The 25,318-nt window shown below is 45.5% G+C and overlaps 1 protein-coding gene across 1 annotated transcript in view; it reads right to left on the reverse strand.

The window, feature by feature from the left end:
* Positions 1 to 2,417: 2,417 nt before the first annotated feature.
* LOC110512363 (NT-3 growth factor receptor-like) overlaps positions 2,418 to 25,318 on the reverse strand; it is a 215,210-nt gene continuing 192,309 nt past the window's right edge. Inside the window, exons 13-17 of the mRNA XM_036981730.1 lie at positions 20,486 to 20,616; positions 14,498 to 14,706; positions 13,506 to 13,749; positions 5,999 to 6,157; positions 2,418 to 3,088 (exon numbers count right to left, since the gene is read on the reverse strand). Coding sequence (XP_036837625.1) covers positions 2,903 to 3,088; positions 5,999 to 6,157; positions 13,506 to 13,749; positions 14,498 to 14,706; positions 20,486 to 20,616 — 929 coding nt within the window. The 3' untranslated portion in view covers positions 2,418 to 2,902. The remainder of the gene's footprint in view (positions 3,089 to 5,998; positions 6,158 to 13,505; positions 13,750 to 14,497; positions 14,707 to 20,485; positions 20,617 to 25,318) is intronic.

The raw sequence follows: 25,318 nt of genomic DNA on the forward strand, positions 1-25,318 counted from the left end.
CCTTAAAGACATGATCACCGTACCTGATCACCGTACCTTAAAGACATGATCACCGTACCTTAAAGACATGATCACCGTACCTTAAAGACATGACCACCGTACCTTAAAGACATGATCACCGTACCTTAAAGACATGATCACCGTACCTTAAAGACATGATCACCGTACCTTAAAGACATGATCGCCGTACCTTAAAGACATGACCTTCATTTACACTATTTTTTGTGTGTTTTTCTTGCAGTGTTTTTTTAACATCATCTTCATTGAATAACTATAGATCATATACAGGTACATTCAGAAAGTATTCTGACCCCTTGACTTTTTCCACATTATGTTACATTACAGCCTTATTCTAACATGGACACACACAATACCCCATAACGACAAAGCAAAATAATGTTGTCATTTTTTATTGCAAATGTATAAATTTAAAAAACACTAAAATATCACATTTCCATTAATATTCAGACCCTTTACTCAGTACTTTGTTGATGCACCTTTGGCAGTGATTACAGCCTTGAATCGTTTTGGGTGTGACGCTACAAGCTTGGTACACCTGTATAGGAGGTTTCTCCCATTCTTCTCTGCAGATCCCCTCAAGCTCCTTCAGATTGGATGGGGAGCGTCGCTGCACAGCTATTTTCAGGTCTCTCCCAGAGATGTTGGATCGGGTTCAAGTCTGAGCTCTGGCTGGGCCACTAAAGGACTTTCAGAGACTTGTCCCGAAGCCACTCCTGCATTGTCTTGGCTGTATGCTTAGGGTCGTTGTCCTGTTGAAAGGTGAACTTTCACCTCAGTCTGAGGTCCTGAACGCTCTGGAGCAGGTTTTCATCAAGGATCTCTCTGTACTTTGCTCCGTTCATCTTTCTCTCGATCCTGACTAGTCTCCCAGTCCCTGCCACTGAAAAACATCCCCACAGCATGATGCTGCCACTACCATGCTTCACCGCAGAGATGGTGCCACCATCACCATGCTTCACTGTTGGTGACAGGTTTCATCCAGATGTGACGCTTTGCATTCAGGTCAAAGAGTTCAATCTTGGTTTCATCAGACCAGAGAATCTTGTTTCTCTTGGTCTGAGTCCTTTAGGTGCCTTTTGGCAAACTGCAAGTGGGCTGTCATGTGCCTTTTACTGAGGAGTGGCTTCCATCTGGTCACTGCCATAAAGACCTGATTGGTGGAGTGCTGCGGAGATGGTTGTCCTTCTGAAAAGTTCTCCCATCTCCACAGAGGAACTCTGGAGCTCTGTCAGAGTGACCATCAGGTACTTGGTCACCTCCCTGACCAAGGCTCTGCTGGTTGGCCAGCTCTAGGAAGAGTTTGGTGATGCCAAACGTCTTCCATTTAAGAATGATGGAGGCCACTGTGTTCTTGGGAACCTTCAATGCTGCAGAAATGTGTTGGTACTGTAGTGGAAATTTCCTGTATTTACCAAATCATGAGACCAAACAAGTCAGAGTTATCATAAAGTCCATCTTTAAATATTATGAGCTCCATCACAACCCTGTGACTCTCAGATCAATTCAGTGTCTATAAATGAATTCTCTGAGAGTGCTTACACATTGCAACTGAGATCCTTTATAGCAAAGACACACATAGCCAGACAGCATTGGCTATAAATTATCATTCAGCTTTGTCTCCTAAACTATGTTCTCATCTCGCTCTTGGTACCACTCAGGACCATAAAACAAAACCTCACTAACCGGCATATATCAAATACACCCCCTCCTGGACAAGATCACAGAGACACAGTGACTGGCACACAGACATTGTGGAGCCAAGAGATAATTGGTCATCCCTTAACATGGTTTCAAATATATGTTTACATATGAAGACAAGCTTGATCTCTCCCCTCTCTGTGGCCCAAGTAACTGACCCCCATGACAGAGAAAGGATAACTGCAAATGGCCACCACTATAGTACAACAAGATACATTCTAAATGAGAAGTAACTCACAAGCATATAATGAAAATAAAACATCTTATCTATGTTACCCAACTATTCTGATTAATCCCCAACAATACCCTTCCCCAGATCCGTGCCTCGACACAATCCTGTCTCAGAGCTCTAGGGACAATTCCTTCAACCTCATGGCTCAGTTTTTGCTCTGATATACACTGTTAACTGTGGGATCTTATATAGGCAGGTGTGAGTCTTTCCAAGTCATGTCCAATTCATTGAATTTACCACAGTTGGACTCCAATCAAGTTGTAGAAACATCTCAAGGATGATCAATGGAAACAAGATGCACCTGAGCTCTTTTTCAAGTCTCATAGCAAAGGGTCTGAATACTTATGTAAATAAGGTATTTATGTTTTGTATCTTTAATACATAAAAAAAAAATCTAAAAACCTGTTTTCACTTTGTCATTATGGGGTATTGTGTGTAGATTGATGAGGAAAAAAATATATTTTAATCAATTTTAGAATAAGGCTGTAACGTAGCAGAATGTGGAAAAAGTCAAGGGTCCTGAATACTTTCCGAAGGCACTGAATATACACTGAGTGGACAGAACATTAGGAACACCTTTCCATGACAGATTGACCAGGTGTGTACTCTGTATCAGAAAACAAAAATGTAAACGTTTGTTTTTTTGATACTTTTATCCAGTATATGGAAATAGTGGATCAGGCACTTTGAGTCCTTCCCAAACGTTTAGGCTCCTGTTGACAGCGGAACAGTAAGGAACAGGCTGGCTGGTTATTTCCTGGTTGTCTATCAGTCTGTCTGTCCAACAAGCATTACATTCAGACGATCTTAGCCCAACACATCCAGGGTAAAGTTTCCCCTAAGGTACAGATCTAGGATCAGCTTCCCCTCCCCAATCTTAACTGAAATGCAAAACTGATCCAAGGTGAGTGTCTAGGATCAACTCCCTACTCCGTCCAGGTAGAACTGGTGCTAGCCGAGTATATCCAGGTAGACAGGTGTGTCTTTCCCCATGGTATAGAGGACCTTCTGAATGTCCTTGATGTTCAACCTCTGATGTGGTTCCCTCTGCCAGCAGCCCAGCATCAGGTCATACACCTCCTTGGGACAACCCCTTGGCCTGTCCAGGACCTGACCCTGTACTAAACACTCTATGACCTGAAGAGACAGAGAGAGGAGGGGTTAGGGTGTAGTGGTTAGGGGTCATACACCTCCTTGGGACAAACCCTCGGCCTGTCCAGAACCTGACCCTGTACTAAACACTCTATGACCTGAAGAGACAGAGAGAGGAGGGGTTAGGGTGTAGGGGTTAGGGGTCATACACCTCCTTGGGACAAACCCTCGGCCTGTCCAGGACCTGACCCTGTACTAAACACTCTATGACCTGAAGAGACAGAGAGAGGAGGGGTTAGGGTGTAGTGGTTAGGGGTCATACACCACCTTGGGACAAACCCTCGGCCTGTCCAGGACCTGACCCTGTACTAAACATTCTATGACCTGAAGAGACAGAGAGAGGAGGGGTTAGGGTGTAGGGGTGTAGGGGTCAGTCAAACAGAGAGACAGAGAGAGGAGGGGTTAGGGTGAAGGGGTTAGGGGTCAGTCAAACAGAGAGACAGAGAGAGGAGGGGTTAGGGTGTAGGGGTTAGGGGTCAGTCAAACAGAGAGACAGAGAGAGGAGGAGTTAGGGTGTAGGGGTTAGGGTGTAGGGGTCAGTCAAACAGAGAGACAGAGAGAGGAGGGGTTAGGGTGTAGGGGTTAGGGGTCAGTCAAACAGAGAGACAGAGAGAGGAGGGGTTAGGGTGTAGGGGTTAGGGGTCAGTCAAACAGAGAGACAGAGAGAGGAGGGGTTAGGGTGAAGGGGTTAGGGGTCAGTCAAACAGAGAGACAGAGAGAGGAGGGGTTAGGGTGTAGGGGTTAGGGGTCAGTCAAACAGAGAGACAGAGAGAGGAGGGGTTAGGGTGTAGGGGTCAGTCAAACAGAGAGACAGAGAGAGGAGGGGTTAGGGGTCAGTCAAACAGAGAGACAGAGAGAGGAGGGGTTAGGGTGTAGGGGTTAGGGGTCAGTCAAACAGAGAGACAGAGAGAGGAGGGGTTAGGGTGTAGGGGTTAGGGGTCAGTCAAACAGAGAGACAGAGAGGAGGGGTTAGGGTGTAGGGGTTAGGGGTCAGTCAAACAGAGAGACAGAGAGAGGATGCAGAGATTATTGTACACCTGTTTTTTCACTACATACATTTGGGTTTCAAAACATTAAAATGCTCTCACTGACTACAGGTTAATATTTTTTTCTAGAAACGTGGGGAATATCAATTTCAAAGAAAATATTGACACTTCAAGTGCATGAATTACGAGGGGAATGTGCACCCCTTCACAGGATATTTCTTAAGGGCAGTTTGAATGTACTAATAAACTTGCTTTGTAAGAGTAATATTAAGAAGAGGTGGGCCGGGCCTCAGGAAGAGCTGGGCCGGTCCTCAGGAAGAGGTGGGCGGGAATCAGGAAGAGGTAGCCGGCGCCTCAGGAAGAGGTGGGCCGGGCCTCAGGAAGAGGTGGTCAGGCCTCAGGAAGAGGGCCTCAGGAAGAGGTGGGCCGGGCCTCAGGAATAGGTGGGCCAGGCCTCAGGAAGAGGGCCTCAGGAAGAGGTGGGCCGGGCCTCAGGAAGAGGTGGGCCGGGCCTCAGGAATAGGTGGGCCAGGCCTCAGGAAGAGGGCCTCAAGAAGAGGTGGGCCGGGCCTCAGGAAGAGGTGATAGTCACTAGGGGTGCTCCTAAATGTGTTTTATAGTCACTAGGGGTGCTCCTAGGGGTGCTCCTAAATGTGTTATATAGTCACTATTGGTGCTCCTAGCGGTGCTCCTAAATGTGTTGTATAGACACTAGGTGTGCTCCTAGGGGTGCTCCTAAATGTGTTATATATAGTCAATAGGGGTGCTCCTAAATGTGTTATATAGTCACTAGGGGTGCTCCTAGGGGCATCAGGAAGAGGTGGGCCTAGCCTCAGGAAGTGCTGGGCCGGGCCTCAGGAAGAGGTGGGCCGGGCCTCAGGAAGAGCTGGGCCGGTCCTCAGGAAGAGGTGGGCCGGGCCTCAGGAAGAGGTGGGCCTGGCCTCAGGAAGAGGTGGGCCGGGCCTCAGGAAGTGCTGGGCCGGGCCTCAGGAAGAGGTGGTCACTAGGGGTGCTCCTAAATGTGTTTTATAGTCACTAGGGGTGCTCCTAGGGGTGCTCCTAAATGTGTTATTTAGTCACTATTGGTGCTCCTAGCGGTGCTCCTAAATGTGTTATATATAGTCACTAGGCGTGCTCCTAAATGTGTTATATAGTCACTAGGGGTGCTCCTAAATGTGTTATATAGACACTAGGGGTGCTCCTAGGGGTGCTCCTAAATGTGTTATATAGACACTAGGGGTGCTCCTAGGGGTGCTCCTAAATGTGTTATATAGTCACTAGGGGTGCTCCTAAATGGGTTATATAGACACTAGGGGTGCTCCTAAATGTGTTATATAGACACTAGGGGTGCTCTTAGGGGTGCTACTAAATGTGTTATATAGTCACTAGGGGTGCTCCTAAATGTGTTATCTAGACACTAGGGGTGCTCCTAAATGTGTTATATAGACACTAGGGGTGCTCCTAAATGTGTTATATAGACACTAGGGGTGCTCCTAAATGTGTTATATAGACACTAGGGGTGCTTCTAAATGTGTTATATAGTCACTAGGGGTGCTCCTAAATGTGTTATATAGACACTAGGGGTGCTCCTAGGGGTGCTACTAAATGTGTTATATAGACGCTAGGGGTGCTCCTAGGGGTGCTCCTAAATGTGTTATATAGACACTAGGTGTGCTCCTAAATGTGTTACATAGACACTAGGGGTGCTCCTAGGGGTGCTCCTAAATGTGTTATATAGACACTAGAGGTGCTCCTAGGGGTGCTCCTAAATGTGTTATATAGTCACTACTTTTGTCTTCAGACCACCAATACAAATGTGATTTGAAATGGCGTCCTATTGCCTAAATAGTCCACTACTCTTGACCAGAGCCCTACGGGACGCAGGCAAGGTGTTAGTGGTCCAGTATACCTCGTTGTTGGCCAGCTGAAACCACGGCTGCTTCCCGTAGGTGAAGATCTCCCAGAGGATGACTCCAAAGCTCCAAACGTCACTTTCTGTTGTGAACTTTCTGTACATGATGCTCTCAGGGGGCATCCAGCGGATCGGCAACATGGTGTGACCTCCGACCTGAAACAGGTTAACAGGACTACATTAGTACAGTGCTGTGTGACCTCCGACCTGAAACAGGTTAACAAGACTACATTAGTACAGTGCTGTGTGACCTCCGACCTGAAACAGGTTAACAGGACTATATTAGTACAGCGCTGTGTGACCTCCGACCTGAAACAGGTTAACAGGACTATATTAGTACAGCGCTGTGTGACCTCCGACCTGAAACAGGTTAACAGGACTATATTAGTACAGCGCTGTGTGACCTCCGACCTGAAACAGGTTAACAGCTAATCACGGTGCTGACAGCAACAACAAGACTGATGTTACTGTTGTAATCACGGTCCTGTCAGCATCAACATGACTGATGTTACTGTTGTAATCATGGACAGCATCAACAAGACTGATGTTACTGTTGTAATCATTGACAGCATCAACAAGACTGATGTTACTGTTGTAATCATGGACAGCATCAACAAGACTGATGTTACTGTTGTAATCATTGTCCTGACAGCATTAACAAGACTGATGTTACTGTTGTAATCATGGACAGCATCAACAAGACTGATGTTACTGTTGTAATCATGGACAGCATCAACAAGACTGATGTTACTGTTGTAATCACAGTCCTGACAGCATCAACAAGACTGATGTTACTGTTGAAATCATGGGCCTGACAGCATCAACATGACTGATGTTACTGTTGTAATCATGGACAGCATCAACAAGACTGATGTTACTGTTGTAATCATGGACAGCATCAACAAGACTGATGTTACTGTTGTAATCATGGTCCTGACAGCATCAACATGACTGATGTTACTGTTGTAATCATGGACAGGATCAACAAGACTGATGTTACTGTTGTAATCATTGACAGCATCAACAAGACTGATGTTACTGTTGTAATCATTGACAGCATCAACAAGACTGATGTTACTGTTGTAATCATTGACAGCATCAACAAGACTGATGTTACTGTTGTAATCATGGACAGCATCAACAAGACTGATGTTACTGTTGTAATCACGGTCCTGACAGCATCAACATGACTGATGTTACTGTTGTAATCATTGACAGCATCAACAAGACTGATGTTACTGTTGTAATCACAGTCCTGACAGCATCAACAAGACTGATGTTACTGTTGTAATCACAGTCCTGACAGCATCAACAAGACTGATGTTACTGTTGTAATCACAGTCCTGACAGCATTAACAAGATTGATGTTGCTGTTGTAATCATGGACAGCATCAACAAGACTGATGTTACTGTTGTAATCATGGACAGCATCAACAAGACTGATGTTACTGTTGTAATCATGGACAGCATCAACAAGACTGATGTTACTGTTGAAATCACGGTCCTGACAGCATCAACATGACTGATGTTACTGTTGAAATCACGGTCCTGACAGCATCAACAAGACTGATGTTACTGTTGTAATCATGGACAGCATCAACAAGACTGATATTACTGTTGTAATCATTGACAGCATCAACAAGACTGATGTTACTGTTGTAATCACGGTCCTGACAGCATCAACATGACTGATGTTACTGTTGTAATCATGGACAGCATTAACAAGACTGATGTTACTGTTGTAATCACGGTCCTGACAGCATCAACAGGACTGATGTTACTGTTGTAATCATGGAAAGCATCAACAAGACTGATGTTACTGTTGTAATCATGGTCCTGACAGCATCAACAAGACTGATGTTACTGTTGTAATCATGGACAGCATCAACAAGACTGATGTTACTGTTGTAATCATGGACAGCATCAACAAGACTGATGTTACTGTTGTAATCATGGACAGCATCAACAAGACTGATGTTACTGTTGTAATCATGGTCCTGACAGCATCAACATGACTGATGTTACTGTTGTAATCATGGACAGGATCAACAAGACTGATGTTACTGTTGTAATCATTGACAGCATCAACAAGACTGATGTTACTGTTGTAATCATTGACAGCATCAACAAGAAAGATGTTACTGTTGTAATCATTGACATCATCAACAAGACGGATGTTACTGTTGTAATCATGGACAGCATCAACAAGACTGATGTTACTGTTGTAATCACGGTCCTGACAGCATCAACATGACTTATGTTACTGTTGTAATCATGGACAGCATCAACAAGACTGATGTTACTGTTGTAATCATGGTCCTGACAGCATCAACATGACTGATGTTACTGTTGTAATCATGGACAGCATCAACAAGACTGATGTTACTGTTGTAATCATTGACAGCATCAACAAGACTGATGTTACTGTTGTAATCATTGACAGCATCAACAAGACTGATCTTACTGTTGTAATTCAGGACAGCATCAACAAGACTGATGTTACTGTTGTAATCATGGACAGCATCAACAAGACTGATGTTACTGTTGTAATCACGGTCCTGACAGCATCAACATGACTGATGTTACTGTTGTAATCATTGACAGCATCAACAAGACTGATGTTACTGTTGTAATCACAGTCCTGACAGCATCAACAAGACTGATGTTACTGTTGTAATCACAGTCCTGACAGCATTAACAAGATTGATGTTGCTGTTGTAATCATGGACAGCATCAACAAGACTGATGTTACTGTTGTAATCATGGACAGCATCAACAAGACTGATGTTACTGTTGTAATCATGGACAGCATCAACAAGACTGATGTTACTGTTGAAATCACGGTCCTGACAGCATCAACATGACTGATGTTACTGTTGAAATCACGGTCCTGACAGCATCAACAGGACTGATGTTACTGTTGTAATCATGGACAGCATCAACAAGACTGATATTACTGTTGTAATCATTGACAGCATCAACAAGACTGATGTTACTGTTGTAATCACGGTCCTGACAGCATCAACATGACTGATGTTACTGTTGTAATCATGGACAGCATTAACAAGACTGATGTTACTGTTGTAATCACGGTCCTGACAGCATCAACAGGACTGATGTTACTGTTGTAATCATGGAAAGCATCAACAAGACTGATGTTACTGTTGTAATCATGGTCCTGACAGCATCAACAAGACTGATGTTACTGTTGTAATCATGGACAGCATCAACAAGACTGATGTTACTGTTGTAATCATGGACAGCATCAACAAGACTGATGTTACTGTTGTAATCATGGACAGCATCAACAAGACTGATGTTACTGTTGTAATCATGGTCCTGACAGCATCAACATGACTGATGTTACTGTTGTAATCATGGACAGGATCAACAAGACTGATGTTACTGTTGTAATCATTGACAGCATCAACAAGACTGATGTTACTGTTGTAATCATTGACAGCATCAACAAGACTGATGTTACTGTTGTAATCATTGACATCATCAACAAGACGGATGTTACTGTTGTAATCATGGACAGCATCAACAAGACTGATGTTACTGTTGTAATCACGGTCCTGGCAGCATCAACATGACTGATGTTACTGTTGTAATCATGGACAGCATCAACAAGACTGATGTTACTGTTGTAATCATGGTCCTGACAGCATCAACATGACTGATGTTACTGTTGTAATCATGGACAGCATCAACAAGACTGATGTTACTGTTGTAATCATTGACAGCATCAACAAGACTGATGTTACTGTTGTAATCATTGACAGCATCAACAAGACTGATGTTACTGTTGTAATCATTGACAGCATCAACAAGACTGATGTTACTGTTGTAATCATGGACAGCATCAACAAGACTGATGTTACTGTTGTAATCACGGTCCTGACAGCATCAACATGACTGATGTTACTGTTGTAATCATTGACAGCATCAACAAGACTGATGTTACTGTTGTAATCACAGTCCTGACAGCATCAACAAGACTGATGTTACTGTTGTAATCACAGTCCTGACAGCATCAACAAGACTGATGTTACTGTTGTAATCACAGTCCTGACAGCATCAACAAGACTGATGTTACTGTTGTAATCACAGTCCTGACAGCATTAACAAGATTGATGTTGCTGTTGTAATCATGGACAGCATCAACAAGACTGATGTTACTGTTGTAATCATGGACAGCATCAACATGACTGATGTTACTGTTGTAATCATGGACAGCATCAACAAGACTGATGTTACTGTTGAAATCACGGTCCTGACAGCATCAACATGACTGATGTTACTGTTGAAATCACGGTCCTGACAGCATCAACAAGACTGATGTTACTGTTGTAATCATGGACAGCATCAACAAGACTGATGTTACTGTTGTAATCATTGACAGCATCAACAAGACTGATGTTACTGTTGTAATCACGGTCCTGACAGCATCAACATGACTGATGTTACTGTTGTAATCATGGACAGCATTAACAAGACTGATGTTACTGTTGTAATCACGGTCCTGACAGCATCAACAGGACTGATGTTACTGTTGTAATCATGGAAAGCATCAACAAGACTGATGTTACTGTTGTAATCATGGTCCTGACAGCATCAACAAGACTGATGTTACTGTTGTAATCATGGACAGCATCAACAAGACTGATGTTACTGTTACTGAACAACACAATACTGGATGGAGTACCATGACCAACACAATACTGGATGGAGTACCACGACCAGCACAATACTGGATTGAGTACCATGACCAACACAATACTGGATGGAGTACCACGACCAGCACAATACTGAATGGAGTACCAGGACCAACACAATACTGGATGGAGTACCAAGACCAACACAATACTGGATGGAGTACCAAGACCAACACAATACTGGATGGGCTACCACAACCAATTCAATACTGGATGGAGTACCACGACCAACACAATACTTGATGGAGTACCACGACCAAAACAACACTGGATGGAGTACCACAACCAATACAATCCTGGATGGAGTACCACGACCAACACAATACTGGATGGAGTACCACGACCAACACAACACTGGATGGAGTACCACGACCAATACAATCCTGGATGGAATACCACGACCAACACAATCCTGGATGGAGTACCACGACCAACACAATCCTGGATGGAGTACCACACACTGGCTGTGTGTTCCTCCCTCACGATCAGCCTCCTCTCTGCTCCTCTCTGCTCCTTTCTGTCTGATTGGCAGAGATATTATCTGGCCATGTAACACAATGCCAGCCCTGGCATCTCACAGTCCCTATCAGCCTGCCTGACTGGCAACCACACAGAGGCATGCTCTTCAGCCCTGTGGAGATATCAGCCTGTCCTGGTTTCAACTACAGAGGCATGCTCTTCAGCCCTGTGGAGATATCAGCCTGTCCTGGTTTCAACTACAGAGGCATGGTCTTCAGCCCTGTGGAGATATCAGCCTGTCCTGGTTTCAACTACAGAGGCATGCTCTTCAGCCGTGTGGAGATATCAGTCTGTCCTGGTTTCAACTACAGAGCCATGCTCTTCAGCCCTGTGGAGATATCAGCCTGTCCTGGTTTCAACTACAGAGGCATGCTCTTCAGCCCTATGGAGATATCAGCCTGTCCTGGTTTCAACTACAGAGGCATGCTCTTCAGTCCTGTGGAGATATCAGCCTGTCCTGGTTTCAACTACAGAGGCATGCTCTTCAGTCCTGTGGAGATATCAGCCTGTCCTGGTTTCAACTACAGAGGCTAAGTACTTTTGTTCTACTCTGTCTGGTCGGGCACTGATGATGGGCGATTAGTCCTGGCTCGTAGCCAGCCTTCTAATTCAACCCAATGTTTTTTGATGGGATTGAGGTCAGGGGCTCTGTGCAGGACGGTCAAGTTCTTCCACACCGATCTCAACAAACCTTTTCTGTATGGACCTCGCTTTGTGCACAGGGGCATTGTCATGCATAAACAGGAAAGGGCCTTCCCCAAACTGTTACCACAAAGTTGGAAGCACAGAACCATCATCTAGCCACTCCTCAGCACTGTCAACTGTGGGACCTTATATAGACAGGTTTGTGCCTTTCCAAATCATGTCCAATCAATTAAATTTACCACAGGTGGACTCCAATCAAGTTGTTAGAAACATCTCAAGGATGATCAATGGAAACAGGATGCACCTGAGCTCTGAGGGTCTGAATACTTATGTAAATAAGGTATTTCTGTTTTTTATTTATAATATATTACAACATTTCTAACAACTTGTTTTCACATTTGTCATTAAGTGGTATTGTGATGTCATTACGGGGAATTGTGATGTCATTACGGGGAATTGTGATGTCATTACGGGGAATTGTGATGTCATTACGGGGAATTGTGATGCCATTAAGGGGAATTGTGAGGTCGTTAAGGGGAATTGTGATGCCATTAAGGGGAATTGTGATTGTAAAAAAAGTACATTTTAGATGTCTCTCTCACACGTTCATTACTTGAGGTTGTTGGGAAGAACAGAAATTCACCAGATTGTAACAATAACATGTTGACAGGTTGACATGAGGCAGCTTCCTCCACAGACGCCACTACGCCCCCTCGTGGACTGCCCCACTGTGGTTACTTCAAGAGGGGCACTACATCCCCTCGTGGACTGCCCTACTGTGTTTACTGTGAATTTTTTTTGCTCTACATTAAAAACGTATTTGGGATAGGGGGCAGTATTTTCACATCCGGATGAAAAGCGTTCCCAAAGTAAACTGCCTGCTACTCAGGCCCAGATGCTAGGATATGCATATCATTATTAGATTTGGATAGAAAACACTCTGACATTTCTAAAACTGTTAGAATAATGTCTGTGAGTATAACAGAACTGAGTTGGCAGGTGGAACCCCGAGCACAATCCAACCTGGGATTTATTTCTAGGTCAATCTGTTTTGCATTAGATTTCTATGGTAAGCCCTATTTAATAGGAATCTGCTTGTAGTTCCTATAGCTTCCACTAGATGTCAACAGTCTTTAGAAATTGGTTGATGTTGATGATGATGATCCACCTGCTCTTCCATGTGTCACTCCAGGTGGACTCAAATCTTTTGGTGCGAACGCACTTCACTTTCTTTTCACTTTGTTTTCGTTATTTCTGACTTTTGTGTCGTGCCTGGCTGGTTGAAATATGATTTTCATGTGTTTGTATGCGGGGTGCTGTCCTCAGATAATCGCATGGTCTGCTTTTGCCGTGAAGCCTTTTTGAAATCTGACACTGTGGCTGGATTAAGTTCAGATGTATTTTGCTGTATAAACTTGTATGTTTAATGAATTCTTATTATGAGTATTTCTGTTTTTGGATTTGGCGCGCTGCAATTTCACTGGATGTCGTCAAATCAATCCCGTTATCGGGATTCGAGCGGGAAGGGATCACTAAGAAGTTAAAGGAAATGGCACAGGTGTTCATAAATTAACAAATCTCTCAGTCCAAATGCTATAGTCCTTCCATACATGAGTCCTTACCCTGTAGTAGTCTGTGCTGTAGATGTCTCTGGACATCCCGAAGTCTCCTATCTTCACAAGCAGCCCGTTGCCCACTAGACAGTTCCTGGTGGCCAGGTCTCTGTGGACAAAGTGCTGGGAGGTCAGGTACACAATGCCGGCTGAGATCTGGGTAGCGATGTGTAACATCTGGGACAGACCCAGCTCTCCGTCAGTTTGAACGGGATGGCCATCCACAAGGATCATAGCATCTGGACCATGGACTCTGGAGAGAGAGAAACATAAACCTTCATCTATACAGTATGAAGAGGCTGGCCATCTGGACCATGGACTCTGGAGAGAGAGAAACATAAGCCTTCATCTATACAGTATGTAGAGGCTGGCCATCTGGACCATGGACTCTGGAGAGAGAGATACATAAGCCTTCATCTATACAGTCTGTAGAGGCTGGCCATCTGGACCATGGACTCTGGAGAGAGAGAAACATAAGCCTTCATCTATACAGTATGTAGAGGCTGGCCATCTGGACCATGGACTCTGGAGAGAGAGAAACATAAGCCTTCATCTATACAGTATGTAGAGGCTGGCCATCTGGACCATGGACTCTGGAGAGAGAGAAACATAAACCTTCATCTATACAGTATGTAGAGGCTGGCCATCTGGACCATGGACTCTGGAGAGAGAGACACATACACCTTCATCTATACAGTCTGTAGAGGCTGGCCATCTGGACCATGGACTCTGGAGAGAGAGATACGAAACAGAACAGAGGAGTAGTAGAGACAGAGGAGGAGTAGAGACAGAGGAGTTTGATCTCTTACATTAGCTTGATAACTGTGGACATTTTTGCTTTCTTTTTGTTCTAAATAGAGACGGCATGTTGGATTGTGTCAAAATGCAGGAAATTAGCTTTAGATTCCCCCCAAATATTCCAGACCTCCCGTCAGGTTATGTCCCCCCCACTTCTAAAACCAAAGAGGCGCCCCTGTGTACCAGCATTGTTCCTATACTACCTGAGGAACTTGTTGAGGTCCCCATGCTTCATGTACTCAAACACCATGATGAGGGGATCTCCATCCACACAGACCCCATAGAACTTAACAATGTGGTCGTGCTGGAGGTTGGTGAGCAGCTCAGCTTCTCTCTGGAAGTCTTTTCTGGCTGACAGGTTGGGGTCCTTCAGGCTCTGGGAACCAAAGGGACACGCTGTTGGTTTCAGGGTCTGTGGATGAGATGGAGAAGTACTGTTGGTTTACTGCTGGTACTACTGTAGTAGTAAACACATTGATATCAGACATCTTATAGACAACAGACAGGTTGAGGTCCTTCACGCTCTGGGAACCAAAGGGACATGCTGTTGGTTTCAGGGTCTGTGGATGAGATGGAGAAGTACTGTTGGTTTACTGCTGGTACTACTGTAGTAGTAAACACATTGATATCAGACATCTTATAGACAACAGACAGGTTGAGGTCCTTCAGGCTCTGGGAACCAAAGGGACACGCTGTTGGTTTCAGGGTCTGTGGATGAGATGGAGAAGTACTGTTGGTTTACTGCTGGTACTACTGTAGTAGTAAACACATTGATATCAGACATCTTATAGACAACAGACAGGTTGAGGTCCTTCAGGCTCTGGGAACCAAAGGGACACGCTGTTGGTTTCAGGGTCTGTGGATGAGATGGAGAAGTACTGTTGGTTTACTGCTGGTACTACTGTAGTAGTAAACACATTGATATCAGACATCTTATAGACAACAGACAGGTTGAGGTCCTTCAGGGTCTGGGAAGAAGAGAGATGTACTGTTGGTATACTGCTGGATGATGTCTGTAAATTACTAGTAGATCTTCAGTTATACAAACCTAAAAAAACACCTCATCACTCAGTAACATCCCATCATCACTCAGTAATATCCCCTCATCACTCAGTAATATCCCCTCATCACTCAGTAACATCCCCTCATCACTCAGTAACATCCCCTCATCACTCAGTAACATCTCCTCATCACTCAGTAACAACACATCCCCTCATCACTTAGTAACATCCCCTCATCACTCAGTAACATCGCATCATCACTCAGTAACATCCCCTCATCACTCAGTAACATAACATCCCCTCATCACTCAGAAACATCCCCTCATCACTCAGTAACATCCCCTCATCACTCAGAAACATCCCCTCATCACTCAGTAACATCCCCTAATCACACAGTAACATCACATCCTCTCATCACTCAGTAACATCCCCTCATCACTCAGTAACATCCCCTCATCACTCCGTAACAACACATCCCCTCATCACTCCGTAACATCCCCTCATCACTCAGTAACATCCCCTCATCACTCAGTAACATCCCCCCATTACTCAGTAACATCCCCTCATCACCCAGTAACATCCCCTCATCACTCAGTAACATCCCCTCATCACTCAGTAACATCCCCTCATCACTCAGAAACATCCCCTCATCACTCAGAAACATCCCCTCATCACTCAGTAACATCCCCTCATCACTCAGTAACAACACATCCCCTCATCACTCAGTAACAACACATCCCCTCATCACTCAGTATCAACACATCCCCTCATCACTCAGTAACATCACATCCCCTTATCACTCAGTAACATCCCCTCATCACTCAGTAACATCACATACCCTCATCACTCAGTAACGTAGCCAGACAACATGGTCACAGTGTTCTGGTGACTGCTCTAAACAAACTGTCTGGACCAGTAATACCAGACAGCACAGTCACAGTGTTCTGGTGACTGTCTGGACCAGTAATACCAGACAGCACGGTCACAGTGTCCTGGTGACTCCTCTAAACAAACTGTCTGGACCAGTAATACCAGACAGCACGGTCACAGTGTTCTGGTGACTCCTCTAAACAAACTGTCTGGACCAGTAATACCAGACAGCACGGTCACAGTGTTCTGGTGACTCCTCTAAACAAACTGTCTGGACCAGTAATACCAGACAGCACGGTCACAGTGTTCTGGTGACTGTCTGGACCAGTAATACCAGACAGCATGGTCACAGTGTTCTGGTGACTGTCTGGACCAGTAATACCAGACAGCACGGTCACAGTGTTCTGGTGACTCCTCTAAACAAACTGTCTGGACCAGTAATACCAGACAGCATGGTCACAGTGTTCTGGTGACTGTCTGGACCAGTAATACCAGACAGCACGGTCACAGTGTTCTGGTGACTGTCTGGACCAGTAATACCAGACAGCACGGTCACAGTGTCCTGGTGACTCCTCTAAACAAACTGTCTGGACCCAGAGGAGAAACATTTACTGAGAATGTATCCACACTGGCGTCCTAATCCCTTTATAGTGCACAATTTTTTCCCAGAGCCCCTATGAACCCTGTTCAAATGTAGTGCACTACACAGGGAATAGGATGCAAATGTAGTGCATTACACAGGGAATAGGATGCAAATGTAGTGCACTACACAGGGAATAGGATGCAAATGTAGTGCACTACACAGGGAATAGGATGCAAATGTAGTGCTCTACACAGGGAATAGGATGCAAATGTAGTGCACTACACAGGGAATAGGATGCAAATGTAGTGCACTACACAGGGAATAGGATGCCATTGAGGATACACTATCAGTAAATGTTTCTCCTCTGGGCGTCAGTCCAACATAATAACTACGAGTGCTTAGACACGATAATAACAGGAAGAGAACTGCAGGGTTTCAGTTGGTTGACATAAAGTGATATTCTGTTTTATATTCTATTCCAACGGAGATGGAAGAAGATAAAAGTGTTTGAAAGCAAACAGACACCGTTCCTTTCCCACCACAGACACCATTCTTTTCCCACAACAGACACCGTTCCTTTCCCACAACAGACACCGTTCCTTTCCCACCACACAACAGACACCATTCCTTTCCCACAACAGACACCGTTCCTTTCCCACCACACAACAGACACCATTCCTTTCCCACAACAGACACCATTCCTTTCCCACAACAGACACCATTCCTTTCCCACCACACAAAAGACACCATTCCTTTCCCACCACACAACAGACACTGTTCCTTTCCCACAACAGACACCATCCCTTTCCCACCACACAACAGACACCATTCCTTTCCCACAACAGACACCATTCCTTTCCCAAAACAGACACCATTCCTTTGCCACAACAAACACCATTCCTTTCCCACAACAGACACTGTTCCTTTCCCACAACAGACACCGTTCCTTTCTGACAACAGACACCATTCATTTTCCACAACAGACACCATTCCTTTCCCACAACAGACACCATTCCTTTCCCACAACAGACACCGTTCCTTTCCCACAACAGACACCGTTCCTTTCCCACAACAGACACTGTTCCTTTCCCACCACACAACAGATACCATTCCTTTCCCACAACAGACACCGTTCCTTTCCCACAACAGACACCGTTCCTTTCCCACAACAGACACCAGTCCTTTCCCACAACAGACACCATTACTTTCCCCACAACAGACACTGTTCCTTTCCCACAACAGACACCGTTCCTTTCCCACAACAGACACCGTTCCTTTCCCACAACAGACACCATTCCTTTCCCACAACAGACACCGTTCCTTTCTGACAACAGACACCATTCCTTTCCCACAACAGACACTGTTCCTTTCCCACAACATACACCATTCCTTTCCCACAACAGACACCATCCCTTTCCCACCACACAACAGACACCATTCCTTTCCCACAACAGACACCATTCCTTTCCCAAAACAGACACCATTCCTGTGCCACAACAAACACCATTCCTTTCCCACAACAGACACCGTTCCTTTCCCACAACAGACACCGTTCCTTTCTGACAACAGACACCATTCCTTTTCCACAACAGACACCATTCCTTTTCCACAACAGACACCATTCCTTTCCCACAACAGACACCATTCCTTTTCCACAACAGACACCGTTCCTTTCCCACAACAGACACCGTTCCTTTCCCACAACAGACACCGTTCCTTTCCCACCACACAACAGACACCATTCCTTTCCCACAACAGACACCGTTCCTTTCCCACAACAGACACCGTTCCTTTCCCACAACAGACACCATTCCTTTCCCACAACAGACACCATTCCTTTCCCACAACAGACACCGTTCCTTTCCCACAACAGACACCGCTCCTTTCCCACAACAGACACCATTCCTTTCCCACAACATACACCGTTCCTTTCCCACAACAGACACCATTCCTTTCTGACAACAGACACCATTCCTTTTCCACAACAGACACCATTTCTTTCCCACAACAGACACCATTCCTTTCCCACAACAGACACCGTTCCTTTCCCACAACAGACACCGTTCCTTTCCCACAACAGACACCGTTCCTTTCCCACAACAGACACCGTTCCTTTCCCACAACAGACACCGTTCCTTTCCTACAACAGACACCGTTCCTTTCCCACAATAGACTCCCCCTGATTTGTTTTGCCAAACAAGCTTTATTTTTGTGTCCTCTGGTATATTCTAATGCTACATTGTATTTTCAACAAGCAACTATCAAGTTCTAACATGGATTAAAAACCATTTTCTCATAACAGTCTTAGTTTCATCAGCTATTGATATTCAATCTGTTTTCTGTTATCATATGTTGGACCAGAGTGAAACTATCTCTCCACCAGACTACCTATTGATCCCTGGGTGAGGAGGATTCACCATCTTCATCAAATGTTTTATTCATTTAATCTGCAAATAATTGGCAAAAAAATCATACTAGTATGCAAATGAACGTCTCTTACCGCTGCGATTCAGTAGGCTACTGACGAGTCACTCACTTTAACATCCCCATCTGGCAAGTCCTGTTGGACTACATATTGAACAACTACAAATGAGGTCTAGAGTTTGGTTGTCCGGATGTGATACCTTGGACATATAACTATGTTGTATGATTAATGAATGGAGAGGACAGACGAGTTACATTACATTACTGTAACAGTACTGTGTCTGTTTGGGGGATCCCACCTAATGAGAACCATTTACCACAGACAGTACTGTGTCTGTTTGGGGGATCCCTCCTAATGAGATCCATTTACCACAGACAGTAGTGTGTCTGTTTGGGGGATCCCTCCTAATGAGAACCATTTACCACAGACAGTACTGTGTCTGTTTGGGGGATCCCACCTAATGAGAACCATTTACCACAGACAGTACTGTGTCTGTTTGGGGGATCCCTCCTAATGAGATCCATTTACCACAGACAGCTGTAACAGTAGTGTGTCTGTTTGGAGGATCCCACCTAATGAGAACCATTTACCACAGACAGCTGTAACAGTACTGTGTCTGTTTGGGGGATCCCTCCTAATGAGAACCATTTACCACAGACAGCTGTAACAGTACTGTGTCTGTTTGGGGGATCCCTCCTAATGAGAACCATTTACCACAGACAGCTGTAACAGTACTGTGTCTGTTTGGGGGATCCCTCCTAATGAGAACCATTTACCACAGACAGCTGTAACAGTAGTGTGTCTGTTTGGGGGATCCCTCCTAATGAGAACCATTTACCACAGACAGTACTGTGTCTGTTTGGGGGATCCCTCCTAATGAGATCCATTTACCACAGACAGTACTGTGTCTGTTTGGGGGATCCCTCCTAATGAGATCCATTTACCACAGACAGTACTGTGTCTGTTTGGGGGATCCCTCCTAATGAGAACCATTTACCACAGACAGTACTGTGTCTGTTTGGGGGATCCCACCTAATGAGAACCATTTACCACAGACAGTACTGTGTCTGTTTGGGGGATCCCACCTAATGAGAACCATTTACCACAGACAGTACTGTGTCTGTTTGGGGGATCCCACCTAATGAGAACATTTTTACCACAGACAGTACTGTGTCTGTTTGGAGGATCCCTCCTAATGAGATCCATTTACCACAGACAGTACTGTGTCTGTTTGGGGGATCCCTCCTAATGATATCCATTTACCACAGACAGCTGTAACAGTAGTGTGTCTGTTTGGGGGATCCCTCCTTACCTTGACAGCCACCAGCATGGTATCTTTGGTGGGGATCAGGTTGTAGCACTCAGCCAGGAAGACCTTTCCAAACGCCCCCTCTCCGAGCTCCCTCTTCAGGAGGATGTCCCTGCGCTTAATGTGCTGTACGTCTGGGGACAAACACACACAGACAGAGTGAGTCTGGGGGGGAGTGAAAAACACACATAGACAGAGTGAGTCTGGAGGGAGAGGGGACAAAGAGTGGTGGTGCTGTCTGATACAGAGTGGTGGTGCTGTCTGATATAGAGTGGTGGTGCTGTCTGACATAGAGTGGTGGTGCTGTTTGATATAGAGGGGTGGTGCTGTCTGATATAGAGTGGTGGTGTTGTCTGATATAGAGTGGTGGTGCTGTCTGGTGTAGAGTGGTGGTGCTGTCTGATTTAGAGTGGTGGGGCTGTCTGATTTAGAGTGGTGGTGCTGTCTGATATAGAGTGGTGGTGGTGTCTGATATAGAGTGGTGGTGCTGTCTGATATAGAATGGTGGTGGTGCTGTCTGATATAGAGTGGTGGTGCTGTCTGATGTAGAGTGGTGGTGCTGTCTGATAGAGTGGTGGTGCTGTCTGATAGAGTGGTGGTGCTGTCTGACAGAGTGGTGGAGTTGACTGATATAGAGTGGTGGTGCTGTCTGATATAGAGTGGTGGTGTTGTCTGATATAGAGTGGTGGTGGTGTTGTCTGATATAGAGTTGTGGTGCTGTCTGATATAGAGTTGTGGTGCTGTCTGATATAGAGTGGTGGTGCTGTCTGATATAGAGTGGTGGTGGTGCTGTCTGATATAGAGTGGTGGTGCTGTCTGATATAGAGTGGTGGTGCTGTCTGATATAGAGTGGTGCTGTCTGATATAGACTGGTGGTGTTGTCTGATGTAGAGTGGTGGTGCTGTCTGATATCGAGTGGTGGTGGTGCTGTCTGATGTAGAGTGGTGGTGCTATCTGATATCGAGTGGTGGTGGGGTTGTCTGATATAGAGTTGTGGTGCTGTCTGATATCGAGTGGTGTTGTCAGATATAGAGTGGTGGTGCTGTCTGATATAGAGTGGGGGTGGTGTTGTCTGATATTGAGTGGTGGTGCTGCTGTCTGATATAGAGTTGTGGTGCTGTTTGATATAGAGTTGTGGTGCTGTCTGATATAGAGTGGTGGTGCTGTCTAATATAGAGTGGTGGTGGTGCTGTCTGATATAGAGTGGGGGTGGTGTTGTCTGATATTGAGTGGTGGTGCTGCTGTCTGATATAGAGTGGTGGTGCTGTCTGATATAGAGTGGTGGTGCTGTCTGATATAGAGTGGTGGTGCTGTCTGATATAGAGTGGTGGTGCTGTCTGATATAGGGTGGTGGTGCTGTCTGATATAGAGTGGTGGTGCTGTCTGATATAGAGTGGTGCTGTCTGATATAGACTGGTGGTGTTGTCTGATGTAGAGTGGTGGTGCTGTCTGATATCGAGTGGTGGTGGTGCTGTCTGATGTAGAGTGGTGGTGCTGTCTGATATCGAGTGGTGGTGGGGCTGTCTGATATAGAGTTGTGGTGCTGTCTGATATCGAGTGGTGCTGTCTGATATAGAGTGGTGGTGCTGTCTGGTATAGAGTGGTGGTGCTGTCTGATATAGAGTGGTGGTGCTGTCTGATATAGGGTGGTGGTGCTGTCTGATATAGAGTGGTGGTGCTGTCTGATATAGTGGTGGTGCTGTCTGATATCGAGTGGTGTTGTCTGATATAGAGTGGTGGTGCTGTCTGACATAGAGTGGTGGTGCTGTCTGATATAGAGTGGTGGTGCTGTCTGATATAGAGTGGTGGTGCTGTCTGATATAGAGTGGTGGTGCTTTCTGACAGCGTGGTGGTGCTGTCTGATATAGAGTGGTGGTGCTTTCTGACAGAGTGGTGGTGCTGTCTGATAGAGTGGTGGTGCTGTCTGACAGAGTGGTGGAGTTGACTGATATAGAGTGGTGGTGCTGTCTGATATAGAGTGGTGGTGTTGTCTGATATAGAGTGGTGGTGGTGTTGTCTGATATAGAGTTGTGGTGCTGTCTGATATAGAGTTGTGGTGCTGTCTGATATAGAGTGGTGGTGCTGTCTGATATAGAGTGGTGGTGGTGCTGTCTGATATAGAGTGGTGGTGCTGTCTGATATAGAGTGGTGGTGCTGTCTGATATAGAGTGGTGCTGTCTGATATAGACTGGTGGTGTTGTCTGATGTAGAGTGGTGGTGCTGTCTGATATCGAGTGGTGGTGGTGCTGTCTGATGTAGAGTGGTGGTGCTATCTGATATCGAGTGGTGGTGGGGCTGTCTGATATAGAGTTGTGGTGCTGTCTGATATCGAGTGGTGTTGTCAGATATAGAGTGGTGGTGCTGTCTGATATAGAGTGGGGGTGGTGTTGTCTGATATTGAGTGGTGGTGCTGCTGTCTGATATAGAGTTGTGGTGCTGTTTGATATAGAGTTGTGGTGCTGTCTGATATAGAGTGGTGGTGCTGTCTAATATAGAGTGGTGGTGGTGCTGTCTGATATAGAGTGGGGGTGGTGTTGTCTGATATTGAGTGGTGGTGCTGCTGTCTGATATAGAGTGGTGGTGCTGTCTGATATAGAGTGGTGGTGCTGTCTGATATAGAGTGGTGGTGCTGTCTGATATAGAGTGGTGGTGCTGTCTGATATAGGGTGGTGGTGCTTTCTGATATAGAGTGGTGGTGCTGTCTGATATAGAGTGGTGCTGTCTGATATAGACTGGTGGTGTTGTCTGATGTAGAGTGGTGGTGCTGTCTGATATCGAGTGGTGGTGGTGCTGTCTGATGTAGAGTGGTGGTGCTGTCTGATATCGAGTGGTGGTGGGGCTGTCTGATATAGAGTTGTGGTGCTGTCTGATATCGAGTGGTGCTGTCTGATATAGAGTGGTGGTGCTGTCTGGTATAGAGTGGTGGTGCTGTCTGATATAGAGTGGTGGTGCTGTCTGATATAGGGTGGTGGTGCTGTCTGATATAGAGTGGTGGTGCTGTCTGATATAGTGGTGGTGCTGTCTGATATCGAGTGGTGTTGTCTGATATAGAGTGGTGGTGCTGTCTGACATAGAGTGGTGGTGCTGTCTGATATAGAGTGGTGGTGCTGTCTGATATAGAGTGGTGGTGCTGTCTGATATAGAGTGGTGGTGCTTTCTGACAGCGTGGTGGTGCTGTCTGATATAGAGTGGTGGTGCTTTCTGACAGAGTGGTGGTGCTGTCTGATATAGAGTGGTGATTATTTCTGACAGAGTGGTGGTGCTGTCTGATATAGAGTGGTGGTGTTGTCTGAAATAGAGTGGTGGTGCTGTCTGATATAGAGTGGTGTTATTTCTGATATAGAGTGGTGGTGCTGTCTGATATAGAGTGGTGGTGCTGTCTGATATAGGGTGGTGCTGTCTGATATAGAGTGGTGGTGTTGTCTGATATAGAGTGGTGGTGGTGCTGTCTGATGTAGAGTGGTGGTGTTGTCTGATATCGAGTGGTGGTGGTGCTGTCTGATATAGAGTGGTGGTGGTGCTGTCTGATATCGAGTGGTGGTGCTGTCTGACATACAGTGGTGGTGGTGTCTGATAGAGTGGTGGTTCTGTCTGGTATAGAGTGGTGGTGCTGTCTGGTATAGAGTGGTGTAGCTGTCTGATATAGTGGTGGTGCTGTCTGACAGAGTGGTGGAGTTGACTGATATAGAGTGGTGGTGCTGTCTGATATAGAGTGGTGGTGTTGTCTGATATAGAGTGGTGGTGGTGTTGTCTGATATAGAGTTGTGGTGCTGTCTGATATAGAGTTGTGGTGCTGTCTGATATAGAGTGGTGGTGCTGTCTGATATAGAGTGGTGGTGGTGCTGTCTGATATAGAGTGGTGGTGCTGTCTGATATAGAGTGGTGGTGCTGTCTGATATAGAGTGGTGCTGTCTGATATAGACTGTTGGTGTTGTCTGATGTAGAGTGGTGGTGCTGTCTGATATCGAGTGGTGGTGCTGTCTGATAGAGTGGTGGTGCTGTCTGATAGAGTGGTGGTGCTGTCTGACAGAGTGGTGGAGTTGACTGATATAGAGTGGTGGTGCTGTCTGATATAGAGTGGTGGTGTTGTCTGATATAGAGTGGTGGTGGTGTTGTCTGATATAGAGTTGTGGTGCTGTCTGATATAGAGTTGTGGTGCTGTCTGATATAGAGTGGTGGTGCTGTCTGATATAGAGTGGTGGTGGTGCTGTCTGATATAGAGTGGTGGTGCTGTCTGATATAGAGTGGTGGTGCTGTCTGATATAGAGTGGTGCTGTCTGATATAGACTGGTGGTGTTGTCTGATGTAGAGTGGTGGTGCTGTCTGATATCGAGTGGTGGTGGTGCTGTCTGATGTAGAGTGGTGGTGCTATCTGATATCGAGTGGTGGTGGGGCTGTCTGATATAGAGTTGTGGTGCTGTCTGATATCGAGTGGTGTTGTCAGATATAGAGTGGTGGTGCTGTCTGATATAGAGTGGGGGTGGTGTTGTCTGATATTGAGTGGTGGTGCTGCTGTCTGATATAGAGTGGTGGTGCTGTCTGATATAGAGTGGTGGTGCTGTCTGATATAGAGTGGTGCTGTCTGATATAGACTGGTGGTGTTGTCTGATGTAGAGTGGTGGTGCTGTCTGATATCGAGTGGTGGTGGTGCTGTCTGATGTAGAGTGGTGGTGCTGTCTGATATTGAGTGGTGGTGGGGCTGTCTGATATAGAGTTGTGGTGCTGTCTGATATCGAGTGGTGCTGTCTGATATAGAGTGGTGGTGCTGTCGTGTATAGAGTGGTGGTGCTGTCTGATATAGAGTGGTGGTGCTGTCTGATATAGGGTGGTGGTGCT

This window comes from Oncorhynchus mykiss, chromosome 6, assembly GCF_013265735.2.
Source record: "Oncorhynchus mykiss isolate Arlee chromosome 6, USDA_OmykA_1.1, whole genome shotgun sequence".
NCBI lineage: Eukaryota > Metazoa > Chordata > Actinopteri > Salmoniformes > Salmonidae > Oncorhynchus > Oncorhynchus mykiss.